Source organism: Molossus molossus, unplaced genomic scaffold (assembly GCF_014108415.1).
Source record: "Molossus molossus isolate mMolMol1 unplaced genomic scaffold, mMolMol1.p scaffold_m16_p_4, whole genome shotgun sequence".
Classification (NCBI taxonomy): domain Eukaryota; kingdom Metazoa; phylum Chordata; class Mammalia; order Chiroptera; family Molossidae; genus Molossus; species Molossus molossus.
The window spans coordinates 78450593-78464467 of NW_023425377.1; the positions used below are offsets into that span (position 1 = coordinate 78450593).

Consider the following 13875-nt stretch of genomic DNA (forward strand, 5'->3'; position numbering starts at 1 on the left):
CAGTTGCATTATCATGCGTACAGTCTTCCTAGAAAACGGGTGGTATTCTTATCCCCATTTCATAAATAGGAAACTGAAGTTCAGGAAGGTTAAGAGGGATGGCGGGATACTGGAATGACCACGGAGCTGGGTTGTGAGGGCCTTGAATGCTTCCTACAATTGAATTGGGACTTTATCACATAAGCGCTGGGGAGCCAGGGAAGGTTGTGAGCAGGGCCAGCGCTTCTTCCGTGGGGTCAAGTCGGCCTGTCCCTCCTCTCCTGTTACCCCTTGGGGAACGCGGTGGAAGGTGCCCAAGCACAGCCAGCATCCAGAAGCGCGCTCGTCGCCCCTGGCAACAGAGTCCGGGGGGAAAAGCCACCGAGACGGAGCCCGGGAGTGCAGAGCGGTCGCCGCAGGCCAGGGAAGCGCGAAAAACTGAGAAGGCGTGCCAGGCCGATTGTCACGTGTTGGGGTCCGGGGAGGCGGGACTTCCGGTAGTGCCTTATGCCCTCCCCCTTCCCCCCTGGTTGTTGGCTCTTACCAACTCCACTGGGCCCTGCGCCCCCCGCCCCCCTCCGCGGCCCCGGGCCGCCGAGCCTGCCGCCACCATGAAGAAGTTCTTCCAGGAGATCAAGACTGACATCAAGTTTAAGAGCGCAGGTTCCGGACAGAAGCTCACGGAGTCGGTGGGGTGCGTGACGGCGTCTGGGACGTGAGGCCCGGGGTCGGAGACGGCCTCCGAAGGCCAGAGAGGGCGAGGGGGTGAGGAGGGCAGGCCGGGTAGGGGAGAGATCTCTAGGGCAGGGGCACAGGGAGCGAGCGGGTGGGAGTAAGGGAAAGGGGAGACCTCCGGGGGCGGAGTGGGAGGGGCGAAGCCTTAGCGGGCGGGGCAGGAGGAGGGGACGAGGGGGCGGGGCTGCAGGGTGAGGTGGGTGAACCCGGAGACCCAGAAAAGGAGACACCAGGGGCCGAAGAAGGACCCCAGTGGAGGCATGTAGATTTGGGGGAATCTAAGTGACGGGGATTGGGGCCTGAGCCTGGAGAAGCAGAGTCCAGAGGCTTAGTGACCATGGTGTAAGGGGTCTGGGCCCTGATTCTGGAACGCAAGGGAGGACTGGATGAGAGCCTGGGAGGCCAGGGAGTCTGAGGCATTGTTGAAAGGGTAGGCAGGGATTTTGGAGGTCTCAGTGAATTGGAAAGGGCTACGAGGGGCCTAAGAAGGTCTGGGAGGAGAATGGAGGCTGGGAGTGGGGTAAGTCGTGTGTGTGTGTGTGTGTGTGTGTGTGTGTGTGTGTCTCTGTCTGTGATGGGAAGGAGATGGGGGCCTTGTGGGTGATGGTTGAGTTGAGTTAAAAGGGGGGCTCTTGGGAGTTCTGTAAGGGTAGGGGAGGTGGTGCGCACACCTTTAGGCTGTTGTGAGCTTTCTGGGGAGGACTTGGAGATGGGAAGAGCCAGTGCCATGGAGGGGACAGTGAAACAGTGGGGCAGGTGAGGATGCTAGACTGTCAGGGCTGGTGAGCTGAGAAGGAAGCTCCACTGGGTATGGAATTAGCAAAAGGAATCTGGGAAATGCTGGGGCTGCTGCAGGGAGCTACAGGGGGATCTATGGGGACTGGGGGGGTGGTGATTGAGAAAAGACCCCAGCCAGGGCAGGGGTCTGTGAGGAATAATAGAAGGGATTGTGAAGAGTTAGGGGCTGGGAGGGTAGGAGGAGAGGCATGGAGAAGGACAGGAAGGGGTGGTGAGGGAATCATGAGGTGGGTGAGGGAGAGTGGGTGCAGGACAAGGACCTCAGGGCATGTCATAAGTATTGGGGGTTCCTGAGATTCTTGAGAGGGGAGCACTGAATGGGACCAAGGAGGCCCATGAGGGCCAGGTCCATTAGTAAGGGAGGAAATCACAGCAGACAAAATCAGGTCCTGGGAACCTGAGTGGGGTATGGGGGGCCAGGGAGAGTGGTGGACAAGACAAAGGGGTCCATTCATTTAACAAGTGGTAGGTGGAGATTGGGGCTGGGGCAGCTGGCACTGTGTGACAGGAAGAAAGTAGGGGCCTTGTGGGTGATTGTTGTGCCAGACTGGAGGCCTGGGAGGAGAGGGGAAGGAAGTAATTTGTAGTTGCAGGTTTTTGTGACATGCCTGGAGTGGGATGGGAGAATCAGGGTGTGCTGGAGGGTGTGTCAGGCACTGTCAGTACCAGGGAGACAAAATTCCCCTTCTCTCAGCGCTTGCCCTCTAGTGGGGGAAGATGGAAAAAGAAACCAATACATGAATGATGAAAGATTAGGTGGTGCATGGGGCCATGAAAAGAAGAAGCAGGGGCAGGGGATAGTGAGTACTGTGGGGGTGAGGGGGTACCTTTATATGGTCTAGGAATGCCTCTCTGAGAAGGTGACATGTGAGCCAAGAGCTGGATGAGGTAAGATTTAGCCATGTGGAAATCAACCCCCCCCCCTTTCTCTCTCTCTCTCTCTCTCACACACACACACGCACACGCACACGCACACGCACACGCACACAGCTTCTTTACCCTGTCCCAGACTTCCTTTCCTCATCCCACCCCCAGATGGAACATTCTGGACAGAAGGCACAGGAAGTGCAAAGGCCCTGTGGCAGGAACAAGTTAGCCCTGTGTGAGCAACAGCAAGGAGACCGGTGTAGATAGAGAAGAGTGAACCAGGGAGATGGGCAGGTTGTGCATGGCCCGTGGGGATGTGGGTGGCTTTAGGATTCTGTTGTACAGGCGTTGGGAGGACTTGGTGCAGAGGTATGATAAGCACTGACTTAGGTTTTAGAGAGATCCCTCTGGCTGCCCAGCGGATCCATGAAGGGGGTGGGTGAGGTATTTTGGGAAGTGGCTTTTTTATATATGTTTTGTTGATATTGTTTGTTTGTTTGTTTGTTTTAAAGACAGAGGCCCTGGCCAGTTTGGCTCAGCGGTTGAACGTCGGCCTGCGGACCAGAGAGTCCCGGGTTCGGTTTCTGCTAGGGGCACGTACCACCAAAAAAAAAAAGACAGAGGAAGGGAGAGGGAGAGGGACAGAAACATCGATGAGAGAAAAACATCGATCAGTTGCCTCCTGCACACCCCCTACTAGGGATTGAACCCACAACCCAAGCATGGGCCCTGACCAAGAATTGAACCGGCAACCTCTTGGTGCATGGGACAGTGCTCAACCAACTGAGCCACACTGGCTGGGTAGAAAGTGGCATTTTTATAGAAAGATCAGAATATCACATGGGACTCAGGTGCATCTATGTGATTCATTTTTTTCTTCAACATGAGGTTCTTAGCTGTGGGGAGGACTGACAAGAACGGCAGGAATGGGCAGGAAGCAGGTCCCAGAGGCCTTGGAACAAGAGGGGCTGCCCGCCCGCATATCTGAAAAGAGTGGGAGGATTGAGGTCATGAACTGAGAGCCTTGGCTCCTTGGAAGGTGTTACAGACTTAGCACAGATGATCCCAATTACTGGGTCCTGGAGACTTAAGGAAGAAGGTAGGCAAGGTAGGTAAGACCAGGGTGGGAGGAATGCTTTCTCTGCTGGGACATTCAAAACCAGCTCATTTTCCTGCTAAGTAGATTATGAAGCCCTTCATCCCCAGGGGTTATCACAACACTGTTTCCCAGGGTAGAGGTGAGATTAAACCAGATCTTTATACCATGCTTAACCCAGGGCTTATGTGGTATCTGAGCTTCTGTGACCCTATAGGACTTGCAAAAGAAGATCTTAAGACCACCCTCAGGGGGATGTTGGTATGAGGAATAAACACTATGTGCTACCTGGCACACAGTAGGAGCTCAGTTAATGAAATTGCAAGTGTGCCCTGGCCAGTGTGGCTCAGTTGGTTGGGTGTCATCCAATGCACCGAAAGGTTGCTGGTTGGATTCCCACTCAGGGCATATATACAGGTTGTGGGCTTGGTCCCTGGTAGGGGACATACAGGAGGCAGCTGATGGATGTTTCATTCTCACATAGATGTTTTTCTCACTCTCTTACTCTTTCTCTAAAAATCAATAAACTACTGTTTAAAAAAGGAAGAAAGAGCCTGGCTGGTTTGGCTCAGCAGTTAGAGCATCAGCCCGTGGACCAATGAGTCACAGGTTCAGTTCCGGTCAAAGGCACGTACCTTGGTTGCAGTTTGTACCTGGCCCCAGTTGGGGTCGTGTGGGTGGTAGCCAGTTGATGTGTCTCTCTCACATCAATGTTTCTCTCTCTCTCTTCCTCCCTCTCTCCCTCCCGCTCTATCTGAAGATAAATGCAAAAATGTCCTCGGGTGAGGATTTAAAAAAAAAACAAGAAAGAAACTGCAGCTGATAATATGGGTCAAGATTCTTACTTAGGAGGGAGTGAGGAGAGGAATGACACCTTTGAGTCACATCAGTTCCTGAAGACATTAAGGTGCTGTCACACATGCTTTACCAAGATGGCCCCCATGTGGGCATGGGTGCTGTAACCCGTTGCCCCTATTTAACAGATGATGCCTCTGAGGCCCAGGCCAGTGCAGGACTTGCTCAAAGGGGAGAGCTGGGAATGAAATTACCATCTGCCTCCAGGGCTTTCATGTGTTAGAACCTTATGGTGGCCATGGGGGAGTGGGGATATCCCTGGGAAAAAGGGACATACCTGGCTGAGGAGGCAGGAGTAGAAATGGGAGAGGGGCAGAGGTTCTTCTGTCTGACCTCTATCACCTCACTTTCCCTATGTCTCTCCCCAGGGAGAAGGCCCCCAAAGAAAAGTCCAACCAGCTGGCGCTCCGGCAGCCCCGCCAGGGACCCACCAATGAGGCACAGATGGCAGCCGCAGCGGCCCTGGCCCGGCTTGAGCAGAAGCAGCCGAGGGCCCGGGGCCCCACATCACAGGACTTCATCCGGAACCAGGGTGAGCTGTGCTGTCCTTGGGCTGCAGTGGGGGCAGGTGAGGGGAGGTGGAAGTGAGGCCTCTGCCCCTCTGTCTTTGAAGCCTGTCTGTGGCTGTTCACAGGCCCCAGATCCTGTGCTTAGCCTTGGATGAAAATAATTATATAACCAATGACTTCGAGGGGCTTTAAAATCATAGTAGCGACAGTGGGGAAATTCAGGGTGAAAAGGAGCAAGGGTCTGATGTGGTCTGGGTGATGAGGTTGAAGAGGGGAGGGAGGAGAAGGAAAAAGTCAAAAGTAATCATCAGATGGTCAGGTGAAGCCTGGGGGCGTGAAGCATTGTTGCAGGAAGATGGGCCAGGACCTAAAGCTAGAAAAAGGACTAGAACTTGACCCACTTGAGGGCCACTCCCAGAGGAGCCACACGCTGACCCATTTCTGCCTCTCTCTCCAGTGAGAAAGGAACTTCGAACTGAAGCCACTGTCAGTGGGAGCTCGGAGGCCCCAGGGACTAACATGGTAAAAGCATCCACGTGGCAGCATGACACCCCAAGGGGTGGCCTGGAGCAGGGGAACTGGGACCCCGCCCCCCAAGTTCTTGCTTGCGTTTGTCTAATTAGTCATTTCCTCATTACCAGCCAAGTGCCCAGCCCTGGGCTGTAAGCACCTGGTGGTGGGAGCAGCAGGGAGGAATGCAGAAGAGAATCAGGATGGATAGAGGTTGCCATTGGCCTGGGGGAACCCTGCCTTAAAAGGTGGTGGTGGGCTGCGGTTGAGTGCAGTGTTGACTGGAACCTCCACGCTCAGCACCTAATGATGCCAGGCTTGGGTGCCAAGGGTAGGACTGGACCCCATTAGCTTGTTGGTCCCCCCGCCAACTCTGTAACTGAAATGTCTGTTATAGTCATACTTTTCAGAAGAGGAAACAGGTTCAGGGAGGTGAAGGCAGTTGTCCTCATTCATGCATCTCAAAATCGGCAGGGGCAGAATGGGAACCCCAGTCTGTGGGACTTCAAAGCCAGTACCCTTAGCACTGCCCTCCGCAGCCTTCTTGGGCGGTAGGAGGGCTCTGTGGAGACCAGTGTAATCAGAGGCCATCCTGAAGGAGAGCTCTGCAGAAAGGGTATTCCTAGCATTTTAACCCTCGAATTGTCACTAGATTTTAGAGGGGAAGAGATCCTAGATATTGCCTAAGATTTGAGGCTCAGAGAAAGGCCAAACTTGTCCAGGGCACCATGACTTGATCCTCACCACAAAGCCCCTTCTCTACCAGGTAGCAGGGACAGGAACAGCAAACGCCATTGATTGAGCACTGTGTTCGAAGTGCTCAATGCCTTGTTTCATGCCTTGTTGAATTCTGAGCTAGTACTGCAGAGACGTTTCACAGACCAGAAAACAGCCTTAGAGGGGCTTGCTCATGGGCCAAGGTGTTTAATGGTAAAGGGGACAGCGTTGGGATCAGGGATGTTTGACTCCCAGGCCATGCTTTCAGGGCTGTGGCACTCAGTGAGTTGGGGTGGCCTCTGTCCACACTCTAGGCTCAGATACTTTCATCCCCATCCCCCCAGGTACCTGAGCCCAAAGAGGAAGTCTCTACTCACCTGGTGGTGCCTGGAGTGTACTTCACCTGCCCGCTTACAGGGGCCATCCTGAGGAAGGACCAGCGAGACACCCGAATCAAAGAGGCCATTCTCTCAGTGAGTGGAGGCCCCATGCTCCTGTCTCTCACCTAGAGGTTGCAGGGTCAGAGCTGCCTTCAATAAGCCCCAGTAAGGCCGGTGGTACAGATGCTAGTGTATATCACCTGTGTATATTGTGTCTGTTGTCACTTCTTCAAATAGGTAATGCTTACATGTGGTAAGCAGAATCCAAAAGGGTAGTCAGACAAAAGCCGCCTTCTACCCACCTCCCAGCCACCCTCCCAGGAGGCAACCTCTGTGGGTGGTTTAAGTCCCTCTTCAGAGACATTTCAAATACGTACAAACTACTGACGTACTTGTATATCCTTCACTTGTTTTGTTTTTCATAAAAGGTAACATACTGCTCATGCTTAACGTAGGAACTGCCAGCTATTATATCAGTACAAGAAGAACTCCAATGTTATATTTTTCTCCTAAAACTGAATTTGGAAATAATTTCAAACTTAAAGAAAAATTGCAAGAACAAAAAGAACACCCGGATATCTTTGCCCTGGGTCTGGGTTTCTCATTAACCATCATAACAGATTACTACAAACTATGGGCTTTAGATGCACATGTCTAGTCCCTTAGAATTCTGGAAGTCACAGCCTGATGTGACTCTCACTAGCGGCAGGAGGGCTGTGCTCCCTTTGGAAGCTCTGTGACATTCCATTTCCTGTCCTTTTCCGGCTTCCAGGCCACCTGTATTCTGTGGCTCCTTCTTTCATCTTCATAGCCATGGTGCCAAACCAAGTCTTTGTCCAGCTACCATCTCTCCTGGAGGGCTCTTGTGATTACCCTGGGCCCACCTGGATTGTCCAGGCTAATGTCCTATTTTAAGGTCTGCTGATCAGTAGCCATAATTGTGTTGCATAATCTGGGCTGTTGATAACTCCCTCTTCCCTAGAGATGAGGGCAGGGCTGAGGCCCAGGATGGAGTCATTAAAGAGCTTTTCTCTGTCTTTTCTGCTGAGCACATATAGTTGAGTTCCCTTCAGTTAAATGCTACCGGCCAGTCCACCATGAAACCATTATTAGTATTATTACTCCTGCCTCCTGAGCAGTAAGGCCTCCAGGCTGTGAGGTAAGCACTTTCTCTTATGCTTTCCTCACTCCTCCCAGCACTTCTCCACTGACCCAGTAGCTGCCTCCATCATGAAGATCCACACGTTCAACAAAGACAGGGACAGGGTGAAGCTGGGCGTGGACACCATTGCCAAGTGAGTTGGTGCCCTTTCCCCCACTGGGGTGCCAGGCCTTTGGGCCTTTAGCATGACCTGCTGAGAGGGCCCTGAAGGAGCCTGGCATGGGGAGTGAGGCCTGGCCCCACCCTTCACTGCCCCTGAGCCCATGAGGAAGGGGCTTGGCTTATTTGGACCTCCGTTTATCTGTCTGTAAAACAAAGGAGTTTACTGAATTGGGGATTTCAAACCCTGGCTTCGCTTTGGGATCATCGGAGGAATGCACAGGAGGTGGGTTCCCACCCGACTCCCCTGACTGAACACATCTGGGGGTGCTGGAAGTCCCATTTTGCTCACGAGTCCCCAAGCCAACACTGGTGGCCCATTGGCCCTGGTGGCCTGTTATTCTGACTCTGTCCACTTCACCCTGCTACTGTGGTCCATTGGTGTGCTCCAGGGGAAGAAGGACCCAGGAACAGGCACAGCAGTGGGCTCCAGGTGGGCAGTGGTGGGGGCATGGGTGTCCTATGCTGGCCCAGGCTGTTGGCACCAGGGATCAGGCTCCATGAGGTGTCCGGTGTCCGAGATGTGATGGCATTCCCCTGCCCTGCCACCTATCACTCTTACCACCAACTTAGATGTGGCTCTGAGCTGCTGTAGGAGGTAGAGAGGAATCAGACAACTCTTTCCCTGTTCCCCAATTCCCAATTCTGCCCTAGATACCTGGATAATATCCACCTGCACCCCGAGGAGGAGAAATACCGAAAGATCAAGCTGCAGAACAAGGTGTTCCAGGTGAGAGCTGTGTTGAGTGACTTTTAGCCTGCATCGCCAGTGTGGCTGGGCCTCCAGTCACACAGGGCCCAGTCTGGCGGTGAGCCAGGGGGCCGGCTTCTCCAGGGGCTTCAGGTTGGGCAGAGTGGCAGGTAGAGAGGGGATTTTATGAACATAGATCATACATGATATCTATATTTAATATGCATTCTCCATCACCTGTGATGTGTTTTGACTTTTCTATAGTTGGGATCATATCAGCACTGGGGAGATTTCTTACACAAACACAGACTTCTGGCTTCTGTGGAGAAATCAAGGAGTACCTCTACCCTGGCCCATGTTACCTGTGCTGCTGGCAGGGCACCCACTGCCCTCCCAGCATCATTCGCAGCCCTGCTCTCATTTTTGGGACACCCCTCCCTGCTGTTCTTTGGCTCTTTAGTTCTTCTGCACCCCGGTTGTTGACCTTTGGGGTCCTACACCGTCTGTGACCAGCTGTGACAACCTCTCCTTTAGGCAGCTTTGGTGGAGTTCATCCTGTCCAGTGAGCAGCAGCCACTCCAAAACGGGATGCTGGGCCTGGTGGGATGGGTTAGGCAGTGATGCTGGTGGGGCTTGAGGAGGCCCAAGGACCCTGCATGACTTCTGGCTCTGCTTCCAGGAGCGTATTAACTGCCTGGAAGGGACCCATGAGTTTTTTGAGGCCATTGGCTTCCAGAAGGCATTGTTGCCAGTTCCAGATCAGGGTAAGCTGGGTAGAGAAGGACCTTGGCTAAATCAGGTGGTGCGGGTGTGAGGGCCTAGCTTGGGGTCTTCCTGCTGTAGTACAGTGACATCACAGTGACAATCCTGTGTGTCCCAGAGAGCCCCGAAGAGTTCTACGTGCTAAGCAAGACCGCCCTGGCCCAGCTACAGAGCCTGGAGAGGCACAAGGAGCAGCTGCTGTGTGCCGAGCCTGTGCGGGCCACACTGGCCCGCCAGCGCCGTGTCTTCCAGCCCTCGCCCCTGGCTTCCCAGTTTGACCTGCCCTCTGACTTCTTCAACATCACAGCCGAGGAGGCCAAACGAGAGCAGAAGCTCAGGTCTGAGGCAGTGGAGAGGCTGAGCATGCTGCGGACCAAGGCCATGCGGGAGAAGGAGGAGCAGAGGGAGATGCGCAAGTACACTTACACACTGCTGCGTGTTCGCCTCCCAGACGGCTGCCTCCTCCAGGGTGTGTGCTGCCTGCTGGGCAGGGAAGGGCCTGGGAGGTGGTGTCTGTGCTGATTTGGCTGATCTGGGTGTGGTGTAATAACTGCATCTGTGGGTTTGCTGTGCCTTCAGCAGGCGTGGAAGGCCTCTCTGGTCTAGACTCATCTGGGCTCAGCTCAGCTTGTCTGGGCTGAGGGGTTCCCATGATCTCCAACCCCATTCTGACTGTTCCATTCCTCAGGGACCTTTTATGCCCGGGAGCGGGTGGCAGCACTGTATAGCTTTGTCCGGGAGGCCTTGCAGAGTGACTGGCTGCCCTTCGAGCTGCTGGCCTCGTGTGGGCAGAAATTGTCAGAGGACGAGAACTTGGCCTTCAATGAGTGTGGGCTGGTGAGTGACAAGCTACCGTATGCTGGATCTCTGGGTTCTCATTGAACCCACATATACTCTCCATGAGGGCAGTGCTCTTCAGTATGGGGTGGTGCTAGAAGGGATCCCAGGACCAGGCTCCCTGGGTTTCAGTCCTATCTTTCTTTTTACTAGCAGTGTGACCTTGAGTAAGGAACTTCTCCGTGCCTCAGTTTTCCACCTTTGAAATGGGAAGGAAGGTGGCAAGTGTGTTATTTCCAGTCCTTTTCGGAGCAGGACCTAGATGGGATTGGAAATGTGGGGATTTACTAATGCAGGGAGACCAGGAAGGAAGGTGGCCTGGGCAGGAGGTCCTGATTGCTGCCCAGCACTGAGAGCCTTAGCCAGGTCAGGAGGTGTCCCTGAACCCAGGTCCTCTGTAGGAGGGGCCACTGCTTCAGGAATGGGCTGTGTGATGGCCATCACTGGTGTCACTGGTGGGGAGTAGCCCTGGAAGTGTGGCCCTGGCTCCAGCACAAAGATTTGAATGTGAAGACATGAGCTCTGTCAGGTAAAGGCCAGAACAAGTCTGAGGCTTCTCGTCCCACCACAGGTGCCCTCAGCCCTTCTAACCTTCTCGTGGGACATGGCGGTGCTAGAGGACATCAAGGCTGCAGGGGCTGAGCCAGACTCATCTATCCTGAAACCCGAGCTCCTGTTGACCATCGAGAAGCTCTAGTGAAATAAAAGCAGGGTTGGCTTTAGCCCCCATAGCTCTGTCTCATGCTCTCCTGCTTCCTCCACCACTACTCATGTCCTCATTCTTCCTCCACTACAAGGCCTCCCAGCCTCCTCTGGGACTGTTTGCTCAGCCCTTGGGCAGGAGAGAGCCACCGGTTGACCTTTGACCGCCACCCAGAGGGCTTTCAGGGGACAGCTGCTGTGCTGTCCTTGGTAGCACTGGGTCTAAGCCTTTTCTAGCTGCTATTAACCTAGTTAGCAGAACCCCAGACATGACAGACTTGGGTGCCTCTCTGGGCAGGAGAGTGGGCTTGCAGCATGGGCCTGGGCCCCATGTGCTATGGCACAGGCACCCACGGCTGACCCTGAGGCTGCCCCGTGGGGCTCCTGGCGATGGTGGCATAAGATGGAGATGCTGAGCTTGTCAGGACAGAGTTCTGTAATACTAAATTCTGAATCCAAATAAACAGGCTGTTTGACTAGTCTCCTGGTGGTGAATTCCAGCTGTGTAAGGTAGGTCAGTAGCTATAGTCACCCAGCGGATGGTCCACCTTGCTGAGGGAGGGTGCCCCAGGGACCCTGGGCTGTGGGGCCAGGACCTCTTAGGCCCTGCAGAAAGTTCCCATAGACGTCCATCCATGTCCTCACCCCTGGAACCTGTGTGTGTTACTTTATGTGACAAAAGGAACTTTGTGTGTGATTAAGGACCTTGAGATGGAAGATTGAGGTTTTCTTAGACAGGCCCAGTGTCATACAGGAATTCTTATATATGGAAGGAAAAGCAGAATAGATGGGAAGAACTACACTGAAGGTTTCAATGATGGAATAAGGAGCCAAGAGCCAGTGGCCTCTTAAAGCTGGAAAAGGCACAGAAATGGATTCCCCCTGGAGCTTCCAGAAGGAACCAGCCCTGTTCACACCTGCATTTTAAAGTAGTGAGATGCACCTGGCCAGTGTGGCTCCGTGGTTGAGCGTCAACCCATGCATCTAGAGGTTGCCAGTTAGATTACTGGTCAGGGCACATGCCCAGGTTGTGGGCCCAATCGCCCTGTGGGGGGCATGCAGGAGGCGGCTAATCGATATTCTCTCATCGATGTTTCTATCTCCCTCTCCCTTCCTCTCTCTCTGAAATAATAAAGGGAAAAAATTTTTTTTTAAATAGTGAGATCCATGACAGACATGATACCCAGAACTGTAAGAACAAGTTTGTTGTTTTAAGCCACCATTTGTAGTGATACATTACAGCTACAGGGAACTAAAACAGGGAAACCCAGGCCTGGAGCCTCCAAGGTACTCATCCCTGGTCATACCCAGGCTGGGAGATGCCCCCTCAACCATTCACCTGGATTGTCCCCTCCCTCTCACCACCAGGTGGGCTGCTGGCTCCAGTTCCTGCTAGATTCTTCCCTGCTTGGAGGCCTGGCAGCTGGTCCTCTGGCCACTGCCAGCTGAGTGACAGACTTGAAGCTTCAAGGCCCCAAATGTAATTTTTTTAATCCTCACCTGAGGATATTTTTCCATTTATTCTTCAGGTAGAGTGGGAGGAAGGGAGAGAGAGAAACATTGACATGAGAGAAACACATTGACTGGCCTATTCCCTCATGACCCCAACCAGGGCCCAACACTAAACCACAACCGAGGTACGTGCCCTTGACCGTAATCAAACCCGCAACTCTTCTGTCCAGGGCTGACGCTCTTAACTGCTGAATCAAACCGGCCAGGGCCCCAAATGCGATTTTACTTTATTTTTATTTATTCAAATTTTTTTTAATTGATTTTAGAGAGAGAGGAAGGGAGGGACAAAGATGGAAACATCGATGAGAGAGAACATGAATTGGCTGCCTCCTACATGCCCCTCACTGGGGATGGAGCCCATAACCTGGGCCCATGCCCTGACTGGGAATTGAACTGGGGACCTCTTGGTGCATGGGTCAGTGCTCAACCACAGAGCCACACCGGCTGGGCCCAAACGTGATTTTAAAAGCTAAAGTTCTTTGTAAGCCCCTCAGCAAGCAAGTTGCCTCCATTCATTCCCTTGCCTCACACATGGCCACCAGAAGATGTTGGACCCAGGCCCATTTCCTTTGCTATTGTATCTTGGGAACTCAGTATGGCCTCGTCCTGTTACTTAGGTATTACGTCCCCTTCCTGTCCCCAACTGCTGCTAGAACTCAACTGCAAGTTGTCAGATACCCAACTAAAACAGGCTTATGGGGACTTAACAGTCATGTCACAGGTGTAACACACATGCCTCTATCTATCCTGTGCACATGCCTGTATTCAGCTGTACCCTGCCTCCAGCAGGAGGTCCTGGCCAGGGCTCATGTCCTCACTCTGCAACTAGGATGTTTCTCAGCCCCACCCCTATGGGGCCCCTGAAGAATCAGGGTCTTTGTGGGAGCTAAAAACCTAGGAGGGAGTCTTGGCGGCCACACAGCAACAGGGCTGAGTTGCTGTCTGGCTGTATCCAGCTGGTAAGAACTGTTCTGCACACTCATATGCCTGTTGGCTCTTTACCTGTAGGGGAAGTAGGAACAAAACTTAATATGAGCCCTGGCCGGTTTGGCTCAGCAGTTAGTGTCAACCTGCAGTCCAGAGAGACCCGGGTTCAGTTCCCGCTAAGGGTGCTACCTTGGTTGCAGTTTGTCCCTGGCCCTGGTTGGTTGTGTGGGTGGCAGCCACTCGATGTGTTCCCTTCACGTCGATGTTTCTCTCTCTCTCCCTCCCACTCTACCTGAACAAAAAACCCCACAAAAACATGAGGGGTGGGTAGGACAGGAGTCCCAATTGGAGTGTGTGAACTTTGCCAAAATCTCAGCTTCCTGAAGCCTTCGTGTGCTCAAATGCCTCTGTTGGGCTATCAGTGCCCCAATGTGGGGTCGCTCCAGGACCTCGAAGACCAGGGCTCCAGCATCTTCAGCTGGCCCCACTCAGTTTCAGTACTCTCCTGTGGTGTGTGTGGCTGACCCAGAAGTCCATCTGGAAGCCAGGATTCAGGTCTTTGAGATGGAGAAATGCCCTGCTCACCTCCCAAGGGGCAGGAGGAACTGATGGGCACAAGCACCTGCTAAGAAGCCACACCCTGAACTAGGTCATCAGGGAGGTGGATTTCACAACAA

General features: G+C 53.3%; 1 protein-coding gene across 5 annotated transcripts; it reads left to right on the top strand.

Moving 5' to 3' along the window:
- Positions 1 to 510: 510 nt before the first annotated feature.
- Positions 511 to 11221, top strand: UBXN6 (UBX domain protein 6). Of its 5 annotated transcripts, none has more exons than XM_036241765.1 (10): positions 511 to 673; positions 4699 to 4862; positions 5297 to 5361; positions 6411 to 6539; positions 7644 to 7741; positions 8422 to 8497; positions 9138 to 9222; positions 9339 to 9689; positions 9909 to 10057; positions 10629 to 11221. In XM_036241765.1, the coding sequence occupies exons 1-10, from the start codon at positions 591 to 593 to the stop codon at positions 10752 to 10754; spliced, it is 1326 nt and encodes a 441-aa protein (XP_036097658.1). In that variant the 5' UTR covers positions 511 to 590; the 3' UTR covers positions 10755 to 11221. The 5 variants fall into 5 exon arrangements, with proteins under 5 accessions (XP_036097658.1, XP_036097660.1, XP_036097661.1 ...); XM_036241767.1 differs by having other exon boundaries at positions 9528 to 9689; XM_036241768.1 differs by having other exon boundaries at positions 672 to 744.
- The last annotated feature ends 2654 nt before the right edge of the window (positions 11222 to 13875 follow it).

Bases quoted from the DNA above. Each gene is read 5' to 3' on its own strand.
- UBXN6 (XM_036241765.1), top strand. From the start codon at position 591: ATGAAGAAGTTCTTCCAGGAGATCAAGACTGACATCAAGTTTAAGAGC. The intron at 8,498-9,137 runs GTGAGAGCTGTG...CTCTGCTTCCAG, and splicing joins TGCAGAACAAGGTGTTCCAG to GAGCGTATTAACTGCCTGGA. The intron at 9,690-9,908 runs GTGTGTGCTGCC...TCCATTCCTCAG, and splicing joins AGACGGCTGCCTCCTCCAGG to GGACCTTTTATGCCCGGGAG.